Source organism: Lissotriton vulgaris, chromosome 3_1 (genome assembly GCF_964263255.1).
Source record: "Lissotriton vulgaris chromosome 3_1, aLisVul1.2, whole genome shotgun sequence".
NCBI lineage: Eukaryota > Metazoa > Chordata > Amphibia > Caudata > Salamandridae > Lissotriton > Lissotriton vulgaris.
Window position 1 is genome coordinate 713,196,388 of NC_141689.1, and position 24,353 is coordinate 713,220,740.

Consider the following 24,353-nt stretch of genomic DNA (forward strand, 5'->3'; position numbering starts at 1 on the left):
TCTCAGATCGACCATATGGTCTTATATTATCCACCAATTGAGAGGACACTAGTCTTCACCAGATGTAAACATTTTTTTTTTGTTGCCGATTCATGTAGCTCGAACTCGACCCGAAGGTATTGGGGCCCTTTACATGAGCACCAGTTATGTTACACAAGGACACATTCTTTTTTTTTTTTTTTTTGGTAGGCAGAGGGGTAGGGGTGAGATAGAGTGATCTGCCCAGAATCACAGGATATGAAATCGACCCCGGCTCGAACCTTGGTTTCCCAGCTCCAAAGTCGGCAGTCTACCTTTACAGAGATCTATGGAAAAGTCTGCAGTTTTGTGAAGGCTTTACCGTTTTACTTAACCATTGTGGCTTGAAAGTCATGACTTCTGTAACAACTTATGCAACACATAACTTTATTTAACACTAACTAGTAACACTAACAAAAAGGTTTTGCGTAAGTTACAATTCGCAGGAAGAGTATTCTTCTGCAAAGAAGCCCTCCGAAAAAGATAAATGTGCAGAGAAAAATTATTGAAACGTGCCACTCCTTACAGAAACAAACGTGTAGAGACGATTCTGCAAAATATTCCTAGTTTGTCTGGGTTCAATTAGAGCAAAAATATCTTTCTGTGCGAAAACATTAAATCACAACTGAGGAAAAATATCACTTGTATAAGGCAAACCGGGAAACTGCATACAGGGCTAAAATAAAGTTTCATGGTAAACTTTATTAGCAGGGAAAAAACCCTCCCGCACCCCAAATATTGAGGGCAGGACGAGGAATAAATCATATATTCAAAACTATTTCGAAAGTGTATGCTATAGGCTGCAGCCGTGTTCTATCTTCCACCGCTCCTGAAATAAGCTCCAGACCGGCAAGGTGCACATTAACTTGGCCATATTTAAAGTTTCGCCTGAGCATGGCAAATATAAAAGAGCAACATTATTTGAAGTTGTGGGTGCCCCCTAACACTCACTGGAGGTAATACGGTACCGGAGTGGTGCGCTGCAAATAAAACAAAACCCAATGTAACACTCAACCTTCTCCAATCACTTATCACTGTTAAAAGAGCAGCCAGCACGTTGACGCAGCCACAGGAGGGCATGTGCTGCATATACTCTCCCAGCACTATCGATACGTTGTTCTCCTTGCAAAGTCTCATTTTTCGTGTCTACTCTATGTGCTGTCAGCTTCTTTCTAAACAGAAAATTGTACCATGGAGTTTCTCCTCTCCCTCCTTCATTTTACCAGCCGCAAGTTTCCATTTCTTTCAGTGCGCAGGCTCCATCTCTCTCCAAGCAGCTAACCATCTTCACTCTCATCTCAACCAAGTTCACTCTGACCCAAATGTTTGCTCATCATGCCTCTGCCAATCTCCTCTCCCTTCTTGCCACCAGCCATGGCGGTACATCTTCCCTCGTCCTAGGCATGCTTGTCAGCCTAAGCACCCCAAGGAGCTGCAGGCCAGGAGTCTCTGTGAGATCTGTGCCTCTTCTCCTGCACATCCACTCCTGCCTGTCAGCCGCCACCAGTTGTGGTCAACCCCGGTGGTGGGCGCACTGCTCGCCGGAGGGTGCGCCGTGTGTGCAAGTGCTGAAACCAGTAGGGGCAAGAAAATACGAAATATGGGCTTCATCAAAAAAGGAAAGATTGACAGAATTATAAAACAAATATTATCTCCCAGTGCATCTGTATAGTGTGAATACTAAAGAAACTGTTGGGAGAGATGAAAACCTTGTTTTTAGAGTGGCATCTGTAACCCCTAGATCTGAACTCATACATTCATGACAACGACACAGCAATTGAGCGGAGCTTTTATCAGCTGCATGGTTCCTTCAATTTCCATCTGTAGAGGGAGAAATAGTATACTCAGCTTAAATGTAATTAGGTACAGCTTGAGTTTGTTTTCTGGCTAACTGTGAAGCCAGACAGTGAGTCATTAGCAGACCCCAGGGAAACGGAGCAAAACAGTGTCTGTGGTTTTTCTTTTACTCTTTTTAAAGAAAAAAAATATGATCTCTAAATTCACGTTATAGCTGTTGCTGTTGGCCACAATGGCTACAAATGGCCCAGATTTCTTTGGAGTCAATATTGCACTGGTTTCCATTAATGATTGCCAACCACAAAAGAAAATAAATACAATTGCTTTGTTTTGCTTAGCTGCTGTTTCTAAAGGATGGCATACGATGATTTATTTCTGAACTAAGAGTACTCTACCAATCAGTGGCGACAGTGGCGTCACTAGGGTTGGTGTCACCTGGTGCGGGTAACTCATGGTGTCACCCCCTCACGACTTACTGCATGGACCTCCTCCGCTCTGAGTCCGCCAGTGGACACAGCGGCAGCTGGATGTGCACGAGACCCACCGGGCCCACAGTGATACAGCAGGCCGGGTATTTCCATTGGAGCTGGTAACTCATGCTATTGCCCTATCTTAGTAGCGCAGCATTTGGAATGGGGGCCAGAAAAGTAACTTTCAGTTAGAGTTTTAGTAAGACAAACAAAAAAGAAAATCATCTCTAGTTGCTCTCAATACATGTAAACTGTCACTATGGTGGAACGGAGACAGAAAGAAAGACGCATGCACAGGCGCCCTATCTCACAGACCGAAAAACACCAGTTCAAATGATGCTGCAAATTGCGTCCTATCATTAGCGTGAGGTAAGGTTCACATGTGATCAGCACACAGCCCCGTGATGTGTATATTTCTCATAGTCACAGTGACTTCTTAGAGCACATAGTGGCAGTGGCGTCTCCTCCAGAGCATCGCCCCATTGCTTTCAAGCAGTGCAAGAAGTAGAAACATAACATGGTAAAAACAGACTTTCAGTTATTATCATTTGATGATTCCTGCTGTTTTGCAGGTTGTTGCTCTGCTCTTGGAGCAAGGGAGGAGTGGTCTGTCCACTCCTAAGTGCACAATGACTGTTTGGTCATGACTCTCGGGCCGCCCACACAAGTCATGCACTCTTTCCCTGTGCTCCATGCAGGCTGCATTACAGCCTGCATGGAGAACATTCTCAGGCCCCCATTCCCTGTTTGAGTGTCGAACCAGGATGCTCAAAACCAATCACAATGCTGCATTGTAGTGTTGCGATTGGTCTGGGGTGCCTGTGTGCCAACCAATCACAACATTGGTCAGTGGAGCCTGGCTGTGCTTCCTGTTCCTCGAGGCGAGAAAGAACAAAGACGCGTAACCCGGCGGCGCGAGTTTTGGGGGCAGTGGCAAAAATATTCTCTAGCACCCCCCCAGCTCTTCAACGCGGCGTGTGGAGGCAAAAGGCAGGGTCCGCCACGGGTGGCAGGCAGAGTGCCTAGCTACGCGCCTGGTGCCAGGGCTCTCATCAGGAGGCCACTTCAGCGTGCACCACACATTGCCCATGCCATGCTACCAATGATAGTGACAACACACTTACTAACCATCACCCCACAACCCTACAAGTGTGACGATTTGGAATGTTCCAGGCCCCCTAAGTTATAAGAATGGCTTGGTGGGAGGGTAAGGGGGGATAGCAGTTAATTTAATGTATATTGAATAAATAATTAACTGTTGTTGTTGTCATCTCTAAATTAGCCAGACAGTGCTAACTTGTGGAATACAGTTTCAAGTGCTGGTGCTGACAATTAAGTGCCAGTGCCGAGCACCGGAAACCACCAGCTCAAATTAAACCCTGGTTTTAAATGCTATATACAATGTATGTTAAGAGGAATCATGCAACCACAATGCACAACTTTATTCAGGCCTCATTTAAAAATATTGGAATAGACACCATACATCAAAAATTATATTGAAAAAGAATATTGTCAAAGATTACCACACAACTTATTTAAGGAATGAATGTCTCACATTGCTAGAAGACACTCACCTAGAGCTTTTCTTTAGAGAAAATGAGTGACAAGAGTACAGGACCAATGCTTATTTCGGAATTGCGAGTCCAGATACATACTACATTTTGTATTATCCAAGTCTTGATTTTTAAGAAACAAAACCAACCAAATAGTTCAGCACACAAAACATAACACTTTTTGCATGTTTTGGGAGGTTACAGATGCACCAAACATGATGTGGGACTGGTGGGTATAAACACTAGGAAGAAACAGGTGATGGACAGTCATTGTCAGGGAACCTGGAGATGAAGGTACACAACCTCCTCACCAAGATCACAAATGTTTTGTGGCTAAAGTTCGGTTTACAGATTACATTATATTAAAAAGTGCAGGGGTTCAAAGTTTCCTTTGGGAGCCTGCTGCTGGCAACCCTGAAGGCTGGGGTGGTTGAATGCTGGTGTTTTCAAATACTAAAGCCTTTACCCTTTTCCCACCACACCCTGCCTTCCTTTATCTTATCTCGCGCTGGTTCCTTTTCATGTCTTTTCTCCCTTTGTTACTTTTTCCCATCTTTATCTTCCCATTATTTCGTTTGTTTCTACCTTTTGCTCTCTTGCCTAAAGTCTAATATTGAAAAATAAGTTCCAGTCGGTAAAAATGAGCGCCGGTGCCCACCAGCAGCATAAATTAAGCATATCCCCTGTCAGTGTTTGACGCAGTAAGAGGAGCTTATTTTACCTGCCCTATATACCCTGCTGTCCCTGGCTCATTCCCTAACCCTGTGGTAAAGTTGTGTTGCATCTCTTCAGAGCTTGTCTCCTCTTCCTGTCACTCCCACCCTTTGTTTTCCCAACTTTGACCTGCCTACAAATACCTTGTATTTCATTTCAGGCCAGTACCTCGCCCATCCAATGTGTGGCTCCTCATTATAACATTTTGCATAGTGCATCATACAGTGGTCTGTAAGCACTTTAAATAATATGGGATGAGACCGACAACTGGAACCAGTAATCTGATGTCAGCGATGTGTGTTAACTCTGAATCATCTTGCCAGCTACACAAATTGAAAGGCACAGCTAGCAACGCACACGTGCGCCTTATAAGTTGCAGACACATTTTACACACTCAGTATGGGAAGCAAAGCAGCAGACTCGTCACGGAAGGTCCCTGCGTCGGGAGAAGTGTTAACAGATTAGTGCTTCCAAAAGAAGGTGCACATTCAGCAGATTTATTTGCACAAACATTAACTCGTACTTGTTGTGCTCCTTTTATCAGCACATGAAACTTTAATTTTTCTAGTAGAAACAGCACTGTACTTACCACACAGCATGTTCCGTGATGAATCACTGCCTGCCTTGAATCAGGGATAGGAGTCCGTGTTAGCAACACACACACACACGGCATGAATCTTCCGATGCCTAGTGAACTGGTGATCGGTGCGTGGAAGGAGGAGGCGGCCGGGTCAAGCACTGGCTCCAAACAGGGAGGGACATCCACAGGCCCCGGCCTGCGCGCATACGATCAGACCTGGAAGAATGGCGCCGTTTTGACGCTTACGTGCGTGGAGAGGAGACACAAAATTGCAGCCCGCCTGTGTCTGCCTCTGGCCAATCAGACCATGCATGCACTCAAGGCGTCACTCCAGGGTTCACAAGGGGCCGTCAGAGTCTGCTATAATGCTATTAATGACAGAGACCGTCCTTAACTATAAATGATTGCCAGCAGGAAGAATTATTGAAAGTAAACTACGCGTTACAGTCTGCATCGGTAAATAAAACAATTAGAGCTTCACTGCGGTCTGCGTCAGTCACCGTTCATTGGTGTCACCCCCTAGTGCTGGTGTCACCCGGTGCGGTCCGCACCCCCCGCACCCCCCTAGTGACGCCACTGAGTGGCGACTCATCCTTTAGGGGGCTTTGGCACTGCCCCCCACGCCCCTGGTTTTTCTCGCTCTCACTCTGAGGGTGTACTCTGACGCTGTGCATCCCGCCTTCAGGCTCTCACAGGGACTGTAGAAAATAAGATACTCAAACTGTACATGTCTTGGCACGCGAGAAGAATTTATCTTTGCCACTTATTGTCGTTTTTAAATTACAATATAATTCTTTGTAACATGGATTCACTAATGTCATCAATTTGATGTCCTTTTAATAGAATTTTAAAATATCTGCTTTATTGATTAATAAAATTATTGTTTTTATAAGTCACCTTTTGAACTCATCTCTTGTATTGCATCTGTATTTTTGTAATTATATGCTGCCTGGGAATTAGATTTTCCACTGTGTTTGGCACGCGAGAAGACCTTGTCTGGGTTGTCATACTCAGTTTAGGTATGTAGAGCACTCAGCAGAGGTGGGCTTTCAAGCAGTCCTTACCTCTTGGTGCTCTAAGCCATTGCAAGGCAGCCCCTTCCATTTGCAGTGTGATTGCCAGCGCAGAGTAAAACGAGGCACTAGACTGCCAATCAATCAATGAGGGGAACTGTAAGCGCGCTACTCACCCACGAGGGTCTAAAGGCACTGGGAGGACATGCATGTCCAGGCCTCGTAGTGCAAGGACTTCAACTGCGAGGATTGAGGTAAAACACTTTCTGGTGGCGGGGGGTAAATAACATTTTTTAAAAGACTGTCAAATGCTGTGTTGGTGTGGGTGAGAGTGTGTATGTTTGTGCATGAGAACATGAGAGAGGTAGATTTAGTGTGTGCATGCATGAATAGATGCATGAGCCCCTGTGTGTGTGCATGTGGGCGCAGATATATACTAAGCCCTAACTCTCTCAACGATAACCAAATACTACTGCTAACAAAAGCTGTGCCATCTTCACATATTTGGGCGTCACCATAGGTTAGAAGGCAGAAGAGGAACTAATGGTTGGAATCCATGCAGTACTTCATCACCAGTTTCATCCAGTCATGTGAAGTTTCCTGTCATTAGGAACAGAGGATAGATAAAGTGTGCAGTCTCAGAGGGTTCCAAGAGTTGTTCAAGTAAGCTGCACAGGTAAAACAGATATTTAGTCTCCACAGTGCCGCTGGCACATTATTACAGTGATTGTGCCCTCATAGTTGGCTCGTGATCACAGATGGTTACTAATGTCCATCAAGAAGTAGTTAAAATCAAATATTTTTCCTTCCTATAAACAGAGTCCGAACTCAGATGTCTGACCAACTTATTGCATTCCACAGCACATTACGTGTACAGCTAATAGCAAATACGTAATGGGTGAAGCTGCAGTACAGAAAACCAATACATTAAAAACATACATACACAGGCAGCAAGTCAATCAAGAGAAGAGGCTGTGGTCTTAGACAATGGACTGCAGGCACTTGTGAATGATGCCCAGATTTGGGACCTGTCCAATATCAAAAATCACCACACTCTAATTGATAACAGCGCGACCACTCAACAACTAGGCAGTCTTTCACATGCTTGCCACACGGCCGTAACTGAGTGGTCAGAGCATCTTCTGAAGGATGATGGCTTCCTCTGCCTGGCTGCTCTTCTCACTTTTAAATGTAGCGCTGTACTTAACATGTTACCACCTTTAAAAAGATGTCAGTCTGCAAGGGTTGGCCTAATTTCATGTACTTTAAAAAAATCTACATAAAGCCTGTGCATGATACCGCGGACTCGCTGAAATTACATTACTGTACTGCAACAGGCAGCAATAATTCTGTATGTATATGATATTTCTATAGCGCGATCCTAGCCACAAAGTCAGGTGGTGCTGCTGACGGTCAAAGACAAGCATAAAGTCAATGGGTGATAGGAGTGGAAGCTGGCTTGTGGATGGTTAATGCGCTAGGATCTAGTGTTCTTTAAAAAGGTGAAACTTCAGCTTTTGCCCAAATTGAAGCAGCGTTTGGTGCTCCTGATGGATACAGGGATGATATTCCAGATCCTGGGTGCACAAATAGAAAAGGACTGCTGTCTTGTTTTTTTTCTTTTTCACACTTTTTAGTTAGCCATCAAACAGAGTCCTGGCTGCTGATGAGCTTGTCTGCAACATATGCAGGGGTGCTGGTGGTGCTGGCTTTGTAAACGATGCAGCAGGTTTTGAAGATGGTGCAGTTTACAAGAGGAACCAAAGGTGTTTCATCAGGATAGGGTGATGAGATCATATTTCTTCAGGCCCTGGATGAGACGTGCTGTGGCATGTTGGATATCCCTAAGGGGTGCAAATGTGACACCTGGGATGCTATGGACTTCGGCATTATCCACATTCAGATGCGAGAGTATGAGAGTTGCTCTCACAGGAGTTCTAAAGTCACTTTCTGGAAGAAATGGTTTGTATTTATTTAGAAGAGAGTGCTGGGACAAGGCCCTCTGTTATTTTGGCAATGTGTGATGGTGCGGTAGGTGAACAGGTTGAATTCATGTGACTAGTCATTTGGTGGACTTTGGGGTTCGAAGCGGTATAGTTTCATATCAATAAGCCAGGTTTGTTGTCCGTGACAATAACAGGAACTCTGTCTTGGTTGGGCTGAGCTTCATGTAGGCGCTGGACATTCAGCACCATAAAAACATCAAGGCAAAATCAAGAATATTTTAATAGGAAATGTTCCTGAACAGCTGTAGCTGAATCGAGAGGAATACGTTCAAATTTGCTGCCATGTATATAACCAAGGTGCACTAAAGCAATCTATCACTCAGAATGTTCATTGCCTAGGTAATAGTGCTGCAACCTAGATCAAAATCAACACTGCTAACCACAAGACATGGTTAGAAAAGTCCATTTTACAAAAAACATATGCATGGATTTTTATTTACACTTTCACCAGTCTTCCAAGCATATTTACATTTCCTCCCTAACATTTCTGACGCTCAACATCTAATGATTCTGGGCAAATCTCTTAATCTCCCTGTGCCTAACAAAAATTAATGTGTCCTTGTGTAACACAATTGGTGCTCACGTAAAGCACTCTGATACCTGATATCGTTAGGTAAAGTTAGCGCTACATAAAACTCTGAAAAAAAGAGGGCTGAGGCGATAAGCTGGACTTCAAAGGCAGGTGAACCAAGGTTACAGGGCCCAGGCCAGTCCCCACTTCCTTAATTACCAGCCAGATGGGAGCCCCCTTAATTCGATTATGAGAGGGGCTGGAAGAGTAGTGCACTCAGATGGTAGCCATACCTTTGGGTTGAGTTACACAGATACACACAGCAAGGAGAGATTTTCTCCATTTGGATTTTTGGGAAAACTATGCCACACTTCGCAGGAAGTGGTAATAGCAGAGGGAGGAAACTTTACACCTATTGGTTGGGGTGTCTTCCCCTCTTGCTTGCTCACAATGGGAAATAAATATGGGAGAGCTACAGGGGCTCCTCAGAACACAGCCTGAAACAGAGGAAGGACTGCCCTTCTGGATCCTTGAACTGCACCACAGAAGGCTTTCACTGAAAAAGACTGCTCTTGCTGCACTCCCATGGCTCCACTAAGAAAGGACTGTGCCTGACTTAAAGGAAAAGGAGTGAACTCCATGATCAGCAACATGAACAACAAAGCTGGAAGAAGTCACCTGCCCAGCCAAAGAGATTGGCAACTGGATTTGTCATGGACTGTGCAGGTGCATTGTGGGAAATAAGAGTCCTGGCCCCCAGGAGGCAACCCAGAATCTCTGAACCCTTGGACTAAGCCACTGGACACTAATTTACCGCAAAGGAACCATGACATGACAAAAGCTGCAGGAGGAGACTGGCTCGACATTGAGAGTCAAACTGCTGTTGTTAACTCGCGAATCACCCTGACCGCGCTGGGTTGCTCTGCTGAAAGCTCTGGAGCTCCTCGCCGCCGAGGACAAAGACTTCCAGAGGCTCACCAAGGCATTGTGCTGCAGCAGGCTGTCATTGTTGAATTGAACTTTGGATTCGAGAAGCCAGAGGACATTTCGACAAGAAAAAAGCTTCAAGCAAAAGACTGAAGTCCCAAGGTGAACTTTTGACTGGGACCTAGTCTCAATCTATCCAGCCAGCGCTCCATCACGCAAGGCCTAAAACTTTGACTTTTTCCTTATCCAGCACAATTAGATAGCTGTGAGTGGAGGTTTAAGCTTTTTGGCGCTAGAATGCAAAATATTTTTATTTCATCTTTAAAAATTCATATCTCCGGTTCCCTACTTTAGATTTTTGTAATTTTGGTGTTATTTTGAAGATACAAATATTCTCTATATTTAAACATTGGTGTTGGATTTGTATTGTGTTGTTCCTTTTTTGCTTTTTTTTGTGATCTTAATGCTTCTGCTGAATATTTCTCCTCTGAGCATAGCATTTACTGGTGTTTGAATTGGGATCTGTTGATTCATTGTGCCTGGCGTGTACTTTCGCTGCTGCCCCAATCCAATTTCACTTTTGGCCTGAAGCCAGCCATTTTGTTGTTGTTTTCCCTCCCTGCCCGGACTTCCTCCTACGCTACCGCCTCCCAGCTGCTCCTCCCTCGCCCCTCCCCCTCCCACTATCCTCATATGACTGATGCATTTGCGCGCAGCGTTCACACGCAGCGGACGCGCCCCATGCGCGCCGAAGGTGCGCCAAAGGTAAGCCTGTCTATGCCCGTCGGCGCCTGGACCGCGCCCCGCGCCAGACCCCCTGGTCCCCGCAAAACGCGTTCCTCTCGCATATCATATGACGTCGGCACCCTCCTAGCCCTTAACCCCGGACGAGCACCACTATGCTATGAAGCTGCCCCAGGACGTACCCACGGCCCCTTCACCTGCCACTCCTGCAAGTTCGCCTGCATCAAGACCCACACCAAATCCATGAGCTCCAAACACAACTCCGACTCTAACCACCTGAAGTGCATCCTGCTGAACACCCGCTCGGTCCACAGACACGCCACTGAACTCTGGGACCTACTCGACACTGCGTCACCAGACATCGCCTTCCTTACAGAAACATGGATGACCGCATCATCAGCACCCGACATTGCCATAGCCTTCCCGGACAACTACAAGATCATCAGAAAAGACCGCACCAACCAAACAGGAAAAGGCATCGCCATCGTCCATAACAATACCATCAGAATCACGACCAGCTTCGACGATAACCTCGCTACCGCCGAACACCTTCACTTCCAGATCCACACCGACCCCAGGACCACACTCAGAGGCACCCTCATCTACAGACCACCAGGAACCCGTAAACAATTCAACGAAGACATCACTGACTTCATCAGCCCACATGTCCAAATGACAGCAACACCTTCACCCTCCTGGACAACCTAGCTAATCTTGGACTCAAACAACTTGTTAACACCCCCACCCATGTAGCCGGACATAAGCTCGACTCCATCTTCACCTCCTGCAAACACATCTCCTTCGATCACACCACAGCTCTCCATTGGACGGACCACAGCTGTGTTCACTTCAGCTACAAAACCACAACAATCCACTACCCCCCACAACCAATTCCCCGAAGAAACTGGAACAAAATCACCACCGACCAACTCATCACATCGCTCAACCAAAATCCCCCCCACCCTCTCATGGGACCCAAACGAAGCTGCCACCAAACTCAAACAATGGATTACTCACAGCGCTGACGAATTAGCACCTCTGAAAAACCACCAAACCAAACAGGGTAGTAAAAAGGCCCCTTGGTTCAACGACGACCTTAAAAAATCCAAGAAACTTTGCCGTACTCTCGAGAAAACATGGAGAAAAAACCCAACCACTGACAACCTGGCCTCCTTCAAAGCATCCACCCGCAAACACCACCAATTGATCCGATCCACCAAGAAAGCAGCATTAATGGATCGACTCGACAACAACGCCCTTAACAGCAAGGAACTTTTCAACATTGTAAAAGAATTTACCAACCCCACCACAGCCTCAAACGACATTACTCCCTCCCAAGACCTCTGCGATTCGTTATCCTCTTTCTTCTACAAACAAATCGCCGACATACATAACAGCTTTGAGAACATTTCCAAAGAACAGTCCACTCCACCCGCCTCCAAACCTAAACCGCCCTCTAGCAACCTGAGCACCTGGAACCCAATCACCACTGATGACACCATCCGCCTAATGAACTCCATCCATTTAGGCTCGCCAACAGACCCCTGTCCTCACCACATCTTCAACAAAGCAAATTCCATAATCGCACCCCATCTCCGCGATGTCATCAACTGCTCCTTCAACTCCGCTACCTTCCCAGATAGCTGGAAACACGCCGAACTCAGTGCTCTCCTGAAGAAACCCACAGCGGACCCCTCGGAACTCAAGAACTACCGCCCCATTTCCTTCCTCCCATTCCCTGCCAAAGTCATTGAGAAAGCCGTCAATAGCCAGCTCGCCGCCTTCCTTGAATCCAACAACTCTCTCGACCCATCACAATCCGGCTTCCGAGCCAAACACAGCACCGCCCTCATTGCAGCGACAGACGACATCCGATCGCTACTGGACAACGGAGAAACGGTTGCCCTCATCCTACTAGACCTATCCGCCGCCTTTGACACAGTCTGTCATAGCACCCTCATACAGTGCCTCAACGACGTCGGAATACAAGGAAAAGCCTTGGACTGGATCATCTCGTTCCTCGCCGGGAGAACCCAGAGAGTCCGACTCCCCCCATTCAAATCAGAGGCCACCGAAGTCATCTGCGGAGTACCACAAGGATCGTCACTCAGTCCCACCCTCTTCAACGTTTACATGAGTCCTCTCGCTTCCATCGCGCGACAACACAACCTCAACATCATCTCCTACGCAGACGACACCCAGCTGATCCTCTCCCTCACCAAAGACCCCAACACCGCCAAAACCAATCTTCATGAAGGCATGAAAGAAGTAGCCGAATGGATGAAAAACAGCCGCCTAAAACTTAACTCAGACAAAACGGAAGTCCTCATCCTAGGGTCATCCCCCTCTGCCTGGGACGATTAATGGTGGCCATCGGCCCTGGGCACAGCACCCATACCCACAGACCACGCACGTAACCTAGGCTTCATCCTAGACTCCTCACTCTCGATGACCAGACAAGTCAACGCCGTCTCATCCTCCTGCTTCAACGTACTTCGTATGCTCAAGAAAATCTTCAGTTGGATCCCCACCGAAACAAGAAAGACGGTCACCCACGCACTGGTCATTAGCCGACTGGACTATGGAAACACCCTCTACGCCGGATCCACAGCCAAATTACAGAAAAAACTTCAACGCATACAAAATGCATCAGCCAGACTCATACTAGACATCCCTCGCCAAGCTCACATTACCGGCCACCTGAAAGACCTCCACTGGCTTCCAGTCAACAAGAGAATAACGTTCCGTCTCCTCACCCACGCACACAAAGCTCTCTACAAAATAGGACCCGAATGCCTCAACACGTGACTGTCCTTCTACACACCCACCCGCCAACTAAGATCCTCCAATCAAGCTCTCGCCGCAGTTCCGCGCATCCACAAATCCACCATGGGAGGAAGATCCTTCTCCTACCTGGCGGCTAAGACCTGGAATTCTCTCCCCACTCACCTCCGCCTCACACAGAACCACATTTCATTCAGAAAGGAACTTAAAACCTGGCTATTCGACAAATAATACACCCCCTCCATCAAGCGCCTTGAGACCCTCTGGGTGAGTAGTGCGCTATACAAATTCCTGAACTTGAACACATACCGGTCTCCTAAGCTATGCCTGACTGCTCGTTTGCCAAGGTACCAAGGGTGGAGCAAGGATTAATTTATTGAGACTTCACTAGGCCTATTAGTGATTGTGGTATTATTACTAGCTGAAGGTGAATACCCCACCTACTAATAATCCACGTTCCTACACCCCCCAAGCATGATAGTGCCAGGGGAGCCTGGTTAGATGTGATGTAACCCCCTCTGCAAAACTTCAACTCACACCCCCACATATCACTGGCCACATACTAGACCCCTTGGCATTTCCAAATGTTACTCACCTGTCATGAAACAGACAGGCTGACGGAGTAGTGGACATTATATCATTATCTCTGCATATATACTGTATGGCAATTTGGATGATTTGTATCAAACTTACTATATGTTCTATTAGTGCATCAATAATGCTTATGCGTATGCCATGTTTATTTGTTAAATAACAATAAAACAATGTTTGAGGGGAAAAGCCAAAGCTCTGTCTGTAATACTCATTTGAAAATGCTCAATGGCTCCTTATTGCCATGCATGATTTCTAAAAGAAAATAAGTCAAAAACAGTTCATCCTTTAGTAATAAAATTATCTTTGAAAACTACCCCTGGATGAGTTGAACATAATAGTGGATGGCAACAATGTTGGGTCTGATTTGATTACATCTGTCTGCTGCCTTCAAAATAGTCAACCACCAAATACAATTGGACTGTCTCACAATTCTACACCAAGAAGGATTGGCAGCTTGTTACTTACTGTAACTAGCTACCAATCCTTCTTGGTGTAGAATTGTGAGACGTCCCAATTGAATTTGGTGGTTGACTATTTTGAAGGCACCAGACAGAAACCATTCTGACTGAAAGAAACCAAGCTTTTCAGCTAACCTGCTGTTCATCAGAGTTGTGTCCTGTGCCAAGGGGGACCTCCAAGTCCTGGCCCTGTTCCAGCTGTTGTCTAATTTTCATATATCTCCTCTTTCTCACCAGCTATATTAAGACATGATCTTCTTCATGTAGGCTTATGATACTCAATGACTTCTGGATGTATAGATGAAAGAAATAAATTTTGGTGATGCCTCTCCCAGATATATAGAACCAAATGTATTCTGGATGACCAAACATGGCTTAATGTTAAATATCTCTAAAGTAGCGCTCTTGCTGCTTCATGATAAATTGAATTCCAGGAAAACCAACTTATGACTGTCTTCAATGGTTCCCTGCCCAGTCCCGGCTGAAATTGTCTGTACTTTTAATTGGTTAAAGAGATTGCTGCGGTATCAAAATATTAAACCCCAGTCCTGGATATTAAAAAGCACAATGAGTAGCAAAAATCTACTAGTACAAGGGACCCTGAGATCATCCAAATGTAGTTTGGAAACATGGACTGGTCAGTATGAAATGGTCTACTTTGACTAATCTTTACTTTCACACTAGAGCTTTGGTTGCAAATATTTCTCATACGTTTGAAGATAGTTGTTTGAAAATTTTAGCCATCGGCACGCTCTTCGTGGTATAGAGAAGAGCGGAGACAGAGTTACAAGTTTACAATCTACTGGTGCATAGGAACTGAAGATCCTCTGACTATACTTTGGAAATATGTATTGGTCAGTATAAACTAGTTTGCTTGGACTGAGCTTTACTTTTAGTCCACAGATTTTTTCAAACGATTTCTGGTACATGTCTAAGGATAGCTGTTTGGAAACTGCAATGCACTAGCACACTCTTGTTGGTAAGGATAGGATGGGAGACAGAGTTATAGCTTGATTAAATGTCCAATTCATGGCCTGTCCCTCAAACTTTCTAACAAATCCACCTCCTATCAAAGAATCACAATGGGATAAGCAAGCTGGCCACATCAGAAAAACCAAAGGGTTCGTATTTTAGGGCGCATTCTAAGTAATCTAGGTGTTTGGACAAATATTGAGGAAAAAATAATGTGTGGACAAAATATTGTGTCAAGAAAATCAAGGACAAAAATATTGTAAAGGTAAGTTTCTATGGCAATGGGTAAGCAAAGTGTTACTATACTTAACTCCACATCTATGCCCCTTGACGATTTATGTATCGTCAAGGTATGTCGATGTGGAGTTAAGAGTAGAAAACGTATACTTAGCGTTGTGCCCATACCATCTCGATATTTTGATCCTCAATAGTTTTAACACAATATTCTGTCCACATGATATTTTTGTCAACAATATTCTGACAGACCATTCAATATCCTGGTCTAGGTAATGTACTAAAAGTCACAGAGAGTTACATGAGCTGCTTCCTGTGTGGGATGCTTAAATTAGGTTGGTTGTATAAAAGAACTATTTTTACAATATTAGGAGTGGAAATGGAGCCCTGAGCATGGTAGGCGATGCTAGGTTTGCTACAAGGGGTTTGTGAGTCTGTTTTCAGCTCTCAAGGTGATTGGAGTCACTTCTTCCCTGTGGCATTGCCTGCCACAGAGAGTGCTGGAGTCACCAGGGTGAGGACTGGGGCTTTATTGTTCGGTGGACGTTTGAGCGTTAGGAGTCAATAACTCAAGAACATCCCCTAAAGTCTTGAATGGGTGCAGAAAAATAAACAAGCCGATTAAGGAGACCATTCAGAACAACCGTACTGGGAGAGCAAAATATTTACAAATGGAAGTACACTGCGGTGCTGAAAGATTCGATCATGCAGCAGCGTGGCATTTTATTAACTATTAAACATTTTCATATGCATATGCCAGGAAAAAAAGCAGTGTGTTTTGTGTTGACAAACACAGTGGCTAAGATAGAAGGGGCTTTTACACCCAGAGCAAATTAGAGTTTTTGTTTATTTTACAATTGCAAGCACTCCTAATCAACTAACATCTATACCACGAACAGTGCAACGGCACAAACATCATTTACTCCCTATCCTAGGGCTCTCCAAACATTCTACAGGAGTCTCTTTAAGAGAATAGAGGAGACACCCCACCGGTCATTTGATGACATGCTTCATCATGGATTCCTCCTCTCATCAAGATAGATAGGGAAGTACCAGCCTGATGGGCTCAACCAAACAGAATTCTGGAGTTTAAGATAAATTGTCCTTTCGGGAAAATACAGGGTTCCAGTTAGAGATGGTTATGGATAAACCGTATATATCTGTTTCTTCCATGGGTATTCGTGCCATTGTTAAAAAAAAATCAACCCTGGATTCATCTTAGAACTTTATGGTTTCTACATCCGAAAATGATGCCTAAGTGTTTCAGCCAAAATCATCAAGTCCTTGCAGGTCACTTGGCTTTCTTCAGGGCTAGGATTCCCTGCCTATCTCCCCATTTTACTAAAGGAATCTACATTAATTAGGAGGCATAAGACTCTCCTAACTGTCTCCTCAGTTACTTAGGAACCTAAATAGGTTGCTAGGTGAGCATCATCCGCTAAGAGGAAGTGGGCATTTTCCTGTAGTCACACTTACATCAAGGGTACGATGCCTTATTGGAACCTAAGGTACCTCTCATCTGCCACACTGGATAAGATAGAAGGGTCTCAGGCATTACTAAGGGCATTTTAATCTAATAAGTGGGACAGCATCAGGGCCTCGACCAGCACCAACGACACTCTCAGCACCGCCAAACACATGCACTTCCAGATCAACATAGACCCCAACACCACCCTCAGAGGCACCCTCGCCTACAGACCCCCCGGACCCGACCCCAGTTCAGTGACTCCATCGCCGACTTCATCAGCATGCAGACCCTGACCTCCACCGACTACATCCTCTTTGGAGACCTGAATTTTCACCTTGAGAACAACAACAACAGCAACTCCACCACCCTGATCGCCAACCTCGCCAACCTCTGACTGAGGCAGCTCGACACAGCGCCTACCCATTACGCCGGCCACACACTAAACCCCGTCTTCTCCTCAAGCTCCCACGTCTCCTTCAGCCACACCACCGAATTCCTCTGGACCGACGCCCGCTGCATCCACTTCACTTTCCAGAAACCCACCACACACCAACGCACCCAACAGATCCCCCGCTGCTGCTGGAGCAAAATCACTGAACACCAACTACACGTAAACCTCGCTCTCAGCCCACCCACCAACACCTCCAACATCGACGACGCTGCCCACAACCTTAGACGCTGGATCGATGACTGCGCCAACACCTCTCCCCGCTGAAGAAACCCACCCACAGAGACACCAGCAAGAGAGCTAGTTGGTTAACCCCAGAACTCCTGGCCTCCAAGAGAACCTGCCGGAAACTAGAGAAGAAACAGCACAATAAAAAGACACCAGACAGCCTTGCAGCCCACAAAGACGCCATCCGCAAACACCATCACCCCATCAGGTCGGCCAAGAGGACCTCCTCCAAAGACCGCCTCGACACCAACGCAAACAACAGCAAGGAGCTCTTCAACATCGTAAAGAACTCTCCAACCTCAGCTCCAACACCAACGACATCCTGCAGTCGCAAGCCCTGTGCGATTCCCTCGCCACCTTCCTCCCCCGCAAGATAGCTGACATCCACGACAGCTTCAACGCCCAAACAGCCCCAACAGACATCAACACTCCAGACTCTCTGCACACCCTCAACCACGACCCCCTGCCAGCTTGGGCCACCGTGAACATCGATGACACCATCAAGACCATGATCACAATCCCCTCCAGTTCCCCGTCAGACCCACTCCCGCACCACATCTTCAACAACGCCAGCAGCTCCATCGCACCCCACCTGCACAACGTCATCAAACTCTCCTTCGAGACCGCAACCTTCCCAGAGAGATGGAAACACGCTGAGATCAACGCTCTACTCAAAGAACCCAAGGTGGCCCGAGAGACCGCAATAACTTCAGGCCCATCTCCCTACTTCCGTTCCCAGCCACGGTCATCGAGAAGATCGTCAACAGACAGCTAACCCGATACCTCGAAGAAAACAGCATCCTGGACCCATCTCAGTCAGGGTTCCGCAGCAACCACAGCACCAAGACTGCCCTCATCGCCGCCACCAACGACATTAGGAGCCTGCTGGACAACGGTGAGACCGTGGCTCTCATCCTCCTGGACTTGTCCGCCGTCTTCGACACTGTCTGCCACCGCACACTATGCACACTACTCCACGACGCAGGGATCCGGGACAATGCCCTGGAATGGACCACCTCCTTCCTCTCCGACAGAACCCAGAGCGTTCGCCTCTCCCATTCCGATTCGAAGCCTCCAAGATCATCTGCGGCGTATCCCAGGGATCATCCCTCAGCCCGACACTGTTCAACATCTACAAGGCCCTGCTCGCACAAATCGCCCGACCTCAACATAATCTCCTATGCCGACGACACTCAACTGATCCTCTACCTAAATAAGGACGCCCTCACCGCCCAATCCAACCTCCATGAAGGAATGAAGGCCGTCGCCGACTGGATGAAGATCAGCCGACTGAAGCTGAACACGGTCAAGATGGGGGTCCTCATCCTCTGCTCCAACCCTTCAGCCTGGGACGACTCCTGGTGGCCTAAGGCACTGGGGGCAGCCCAGACACCCACAGACCAACGCACGCAACCTGGGAGTCATCCTCGACTCAACACTCTCCATGACCAAGCAAGTTAATGCAGTCTCCTCTTTCTGCTTCAACACCCTCCGCATGCTCTGCAAGATCTACAGGTGGATCCCAACAAATACAAGTAAAACAGTCACCCAGGCCCTCGTCAGTAGCAGGCTCGACTATGGAAACGCCCTCTATGCAGGAGCCCCGGCCAAGCTCATCAAACGACTGCAACACATTCAAAACGCCTCTGCAGGCCTGATCCTCGACGTACCATACCACAGCCACATCACCCCCACCTGAGAAACCTGCACTGGCTCCCCGTCAACAAGAGGATTTCCTTCAAGCTCCTCATTCACGCACACAAGGCACTCCACAAGACCGGCCCGGCCTATCTCAACAGATGACTTTTCTTTTACATCCCCAACCGCCAGCTCCGCTCCGCCGACCACGCCCTCGCCACCGTCCCTTGCACCCGAAGAACAACCACCGGCGGCAGATCCTTCTCCCACCTCGCCGTCAAGACCTGGAACACCCTCCCACTGAGCCTACAACAGGCCCAAGACCTGCTGACCTTCAGGAGGCTACTCAAGACCTGGCTGTTCGACCAGTAGCGCCCACCCTTTTTTTTCTTCCCCTAGTCCCTTAAGACCCTCACGGGAAAGTAGTGCGCTCTACAAAGTCCAGATTGATTGATTGATGTAGTTGTTGGGTCATTCAGGGGTTTATAGTGAATGTATTGCCACTGTGAATTCTGCCATGTCCTGGTACTCCAGCTTGGAGTAGGGGTACAATCTATGTCTGAGGACCTACTAATAACTGTCAGACAAATCAATACCTGAACAGTTCATAGACTGTTGTTAGAAAAAGTTATTTACCTGGGGAAATCTCCCATCTCTTTGGCTGGTTACGTACGGCTCTTGGTTTCCCCACATGTTTAACACTGGTTGATAGACCTGTAGGTTAAAAACACACACATATCAACTCAAAAACCTCTCAGATTAATATTATACCAAATGACTAAGAAATTGAAAAATATTTCAAAGCCTAGTCTTAAAAAGTATTTCATGAATATTCAAAATTCAGATATTATATGTAACACAACAGCCCACCGAAGAGACTTGTTTTGCAACAAGATTAAAGATTGAACTCTAAGGTTTGCAGGGCTTAAAATAGTGAAGCACTGTTATTAGCTTACACCCCACACTTCATTGTTTTGAGGTAATATTTTACATATAGTAGAAAGAAACATGTCAGATGAAATACAAGTACACAGCACGGAATGAAAGGAGTGGAAACTTTTAAAATAGTTAAATCAAAAATAAAACAACGCATGCACACACAAGGTACAATCCTAGTCTCTACTACTACTACTTTCTCTGTTAAGTGCGACTGTTATGTCTTTCAATCCCGACAAAATATGTGAATGTAGCAGACTTAAAACACATGAACATCTTGCAGGGGTGGGCATGTCATGGTTATATAATATGCTTTGTTACGTACTACTTAGAAGGATGCTCGAAATTATCATGTAACATCTTCTAAAAGTACTTTGTGTGCAAAGGCAATGTAAAAATGGTATAAACAATAGTAAAAAATTGCATAAACAATAGTTATGTTCAGATACACAAATGTTTCCCAAAAGGGTGTATATGCATCCTGGGATAAAGAACATTTTGTTATTTTATAATTCCCGAAAGGAATTTGTGTACACCTAAATTGCACTGCACATATGAACATTTTACGACACACACACATTTGCCCCATGGCAACATTTTTCTTCTTGGCTGGCAAAGAATAAAGCTTGTGCATGGCAGGCTAATTCACAGCAGGATGCAATAAACCCTGCACTATTCTCAGGCCGCCTTTTGCTTGAGCAAGTTCTGGGCTTGTGCAGTGTTCCCACAGAGGAAAACCCATCTACATTGTTTAACCAAGTACAACAAATTGTGCATTGCATGAACTGTGCTGTGCAGGATAACACCTAAATGAGGGTCAAGGATGGGCTCCTGACCATGTCAATTAACAACATGGTTGGAGGGGATTGATAACAAACACGCCTCTATCCTTTCCCTCTACCAACATAGATCATGGAAGTCAATGAGTACTAAGGCATAAGACAACGGCTCTATTATACTTGGAGAGCTGGCATACAATACCTTTATTAGCACACCAGCTCTGATACCTTGATAGGATATTGGGGACGGCGTACTAGAAATTCCCTGGATGATGAGACTGGATTGTCATGATTGTTTACTAGGTAAAGTGGTTACAAAATCTCAGGGTAGCATGATCAAATATGGACATGCAGTCATCTTAGTGCTCTTCCATGTTCACAAAACTCATTGTTCATCAGGACAATGCCTAGCGGCAACTGAGCCTTCCCAATGAGATGCTATTCATGTTAGCGTGTTAGTGCTTCCACCCCTTGCACATTCTCTGCACCCCTTGGCTGCCCTTCCCAAGGGTAACCCTGTTCTAGTCATACAGGAGTCAGCCCCAAAAACCACCGAAGGTCGCAGCTGTGCTTGCTAATGCAACACAAAATAGGTTTAAATTGAGGGATTTTCACAGAAGCTATTTAGTCATGTGAGCGAAAAAAAATAAACCTCGAAAAAAGAAGCTATTCTCATGGAACAAAACGGAAACAATGACTTGAAAGAGTTGAGACTGGATTCTCAAAAGCAGAGCCCTTTAGATTGAAGGAGTCCATAGTCTATGACGCGGAGGGCCTCTACTTCAAACAAGAGCTAGTTTTGCAAACTGACGCAGCCGACATTATAACTGAATCGATAACATAGAACAATGATGGGAGTTTCTCAGAGGCTTCATGCATAGCTATGTCTGGTTTGTCAAATAGATGGATGGCTCTCGTCACATCTGTCCGCCTGTGAGAGCTGATCATGCACCAAACCTCACAGCCAAGGATTCTGTATAGGGACCTGGCTTACTATTCTAGTAGCTACAAACATCCCTGGCTATGAAAAGCCTGTTCTCGCCCTTAGACATCTATAGAGTTAAACAGTATTGTTCTTACATGCTCCATGTTGAAGAGAGCTCTAGTGCCAAGGACATCACCACAATGTCCTGAAGCACTGAATTCCTCTATTCGTAGCACTTCAAGTCGTATTGAGCAGCTTTTACTAAAAATGTAAGTTTACCAATGTAATTGAAGCATATGTTCTGTTATTTTACAATGCACTACATACCCAGTTGGGTTATAATGAGCCAAGCAGTCACCTTTAGTAAACTGATGCTCCAGATGTTATAAGTGACCCCACCAGCCATCATGAGGTTGGCACAATGAGTCCAGTACTCTAGCTTTAGAGAGAACATTCAAGGTGTTACAGCAGCAACGTTTTAAAAGGTGGTGCACAATACTCCGTACACCTGCAATTCTCATGCTTTCAGAATTCCCTTATGGTCATTTCAGTGGCAACGATGGGCCTCGTCTATCGGCAAGGTGTAAGGTTCCCTGTATCTTTCACCAACAGACTGCGTCCTCTCATTGTACAGAGAATGAAACGAAGGCTGGCGACCCGGATAACTCACATAGATGAAGTCAGACAGGTGGCATTTGTAACTATATATATATATAACTATGTGATCAAGGCTGCATGTCTGGCGGCCGAAACACGTGATTTGGACATCTGATGCTGTAATTAAACATCCTTAAGCACTAAGTCTTGCCTGTGGAGTCTGTTTCCTGGTTCAGCACCGCTGTGAAGGTTGGTCGCACTGCTGGGACTTTCGTCTGTTATGTATATATATATACATACATACACACACATAAGATATTTAGTTACAAAACTCTTTCCCCATAATACCTATAGAGCATTTAGAGCAGCCAAGCAGCTTGCAGCATAGAATCAGGAGATGCATCAAGCCATTCAGGTCACTCCATCACTCAGACAAATCTGGTAGATAATTTGCTTGAGTAAAGTTTATTTGTGAATAAACACTGGCACTATTTTATGTCAGTTAAGCCAGCGCTTGGAGCAAACACCTTTTACCACTGTGTTATGAAAGTAGATTACTCGGGGTGGTAGCGTGTCAAGAATCTTTGTGCGCATTTGTTGTGTGGCATTTTGTGGTGCTGTTGTGCCAACATGTTCCTTTATAATAAAATCAGTATATTAAAAAAAGGGAGGCTACAATCGTCCCTCTAATTGCAGTCCTACACCCTAGCAAATATTTGGTAAACTACTGCTAATTCAATTCGAGTTCTGGTTGATACTCATTGTCAATTTCCGTCCTGCATTTGACTGCATCAAGTGCACCATTCCTGGAAAGCTTAGCCGTCTGATTACATGCCTGAGGGCAGCCTTATGGAAGCCTCGACCTGGATGCCATTCACCTTCTGCACAACCATCTATCTGTTCAACTCCCACACAGTGCATCTGGGTCACTTACAGCGGCAACACCTGTGCTAAGAGGCAGATACGGAACTAGATGAAGATGGGACTGCGCATACTGCATGTAACCCATCCCCACCACATGTGATCTATTTGCATGGCTTCTACTGTTTGCAACGCTTTATAAAAACATGAATTATAAATAAATAATAGTGGATAGATGCTGTGAAGCTCACCGAGGCTGTACAGCATGATAACTGCACCCAAACTCGAAGCAGAAGGAAGGGAGAAAAATTAAATAGCTCCCCCCTCAAGTCCCATGGAATTCGCCAAATATGTGTTTTGGCACCAACACTTTTTAACTTCATTACGATAAAAAGGATGATTTTAAGTCCAAACATTCTCCTAGTCCATCAGCTACTGCCCACAATGCAGTACTCTGCAAATGACACAGTCTTACCTTTTGCTAAGGAAAATGAGCTGTCATGAGTGGAGATGGCCTTTCTGGGGTTGTCTCCTGAATACAGAACTCACAACATCGAGAACAAAATATAGAGAAAAAAAATATACTGGCAGGTAAGTCTAGATATTCTATACCAAACACCACATAAAGGTACCTATGCAGTATATATATTGTCAAGGTACAGAGAGGTGGCGTCAGGAATAGTAAATCTATACTATAGAGTTATAGCCTGCCATGGTGGGCTATACCAGCCACTAAAGGCCCGCTCCAGCGTTAAAGGCTTGAGGCAAAGGCGAGGGCCTTTAACAAGGGAGCCAGACTTTAACGGCCGGTATAGCCCAGCTATGGAGGGCTATAAAGCTATTAGAACATTCTGCCACTAACAAATAAAACAAAGGCCTCATAGAGACAAACACTGGAATGTTAGAACTCCGGGCTTCTACCGGCCATTGGAAGCCCGGAGCTCTGCATTGTTTTCAATGGAGCTCCCAAAATTCCAATGTTCTAATTCCCAGTATGCACATATCTTTTAATATTTTGTCCTCGAAATTCTTATACCACGATATGATTGGTGTCTATATTTAATAGTACAATCTTTTTTTGGGTTGTGCTGCCACAAA

At 45.6% G+C, this 24,353-nt stretch overlaps 1 protein-coding gene across 1 annotated transcript in view; it reads right to left on the bottom strand.

Moving 5' to 3' along the window:
* The window catches only part of NREP (neuronal regeneration related protein), a 104,874-nt gene that overhangs the window by 19,781 nt on the left and 60,740 nt on the right, over positions 1–24,353 (bottom strand). The window contains exon 3 of the mRNA XM_086961014.1: positions 19,794–19,871. Within this exon, the coding sequence (XP_086817140.1) occupies positions 19,794–19,871 (78 nt within the window). The remainder of the gene's footprint in view (positions 1–19,793; positions 19,872–24,353) is intronic.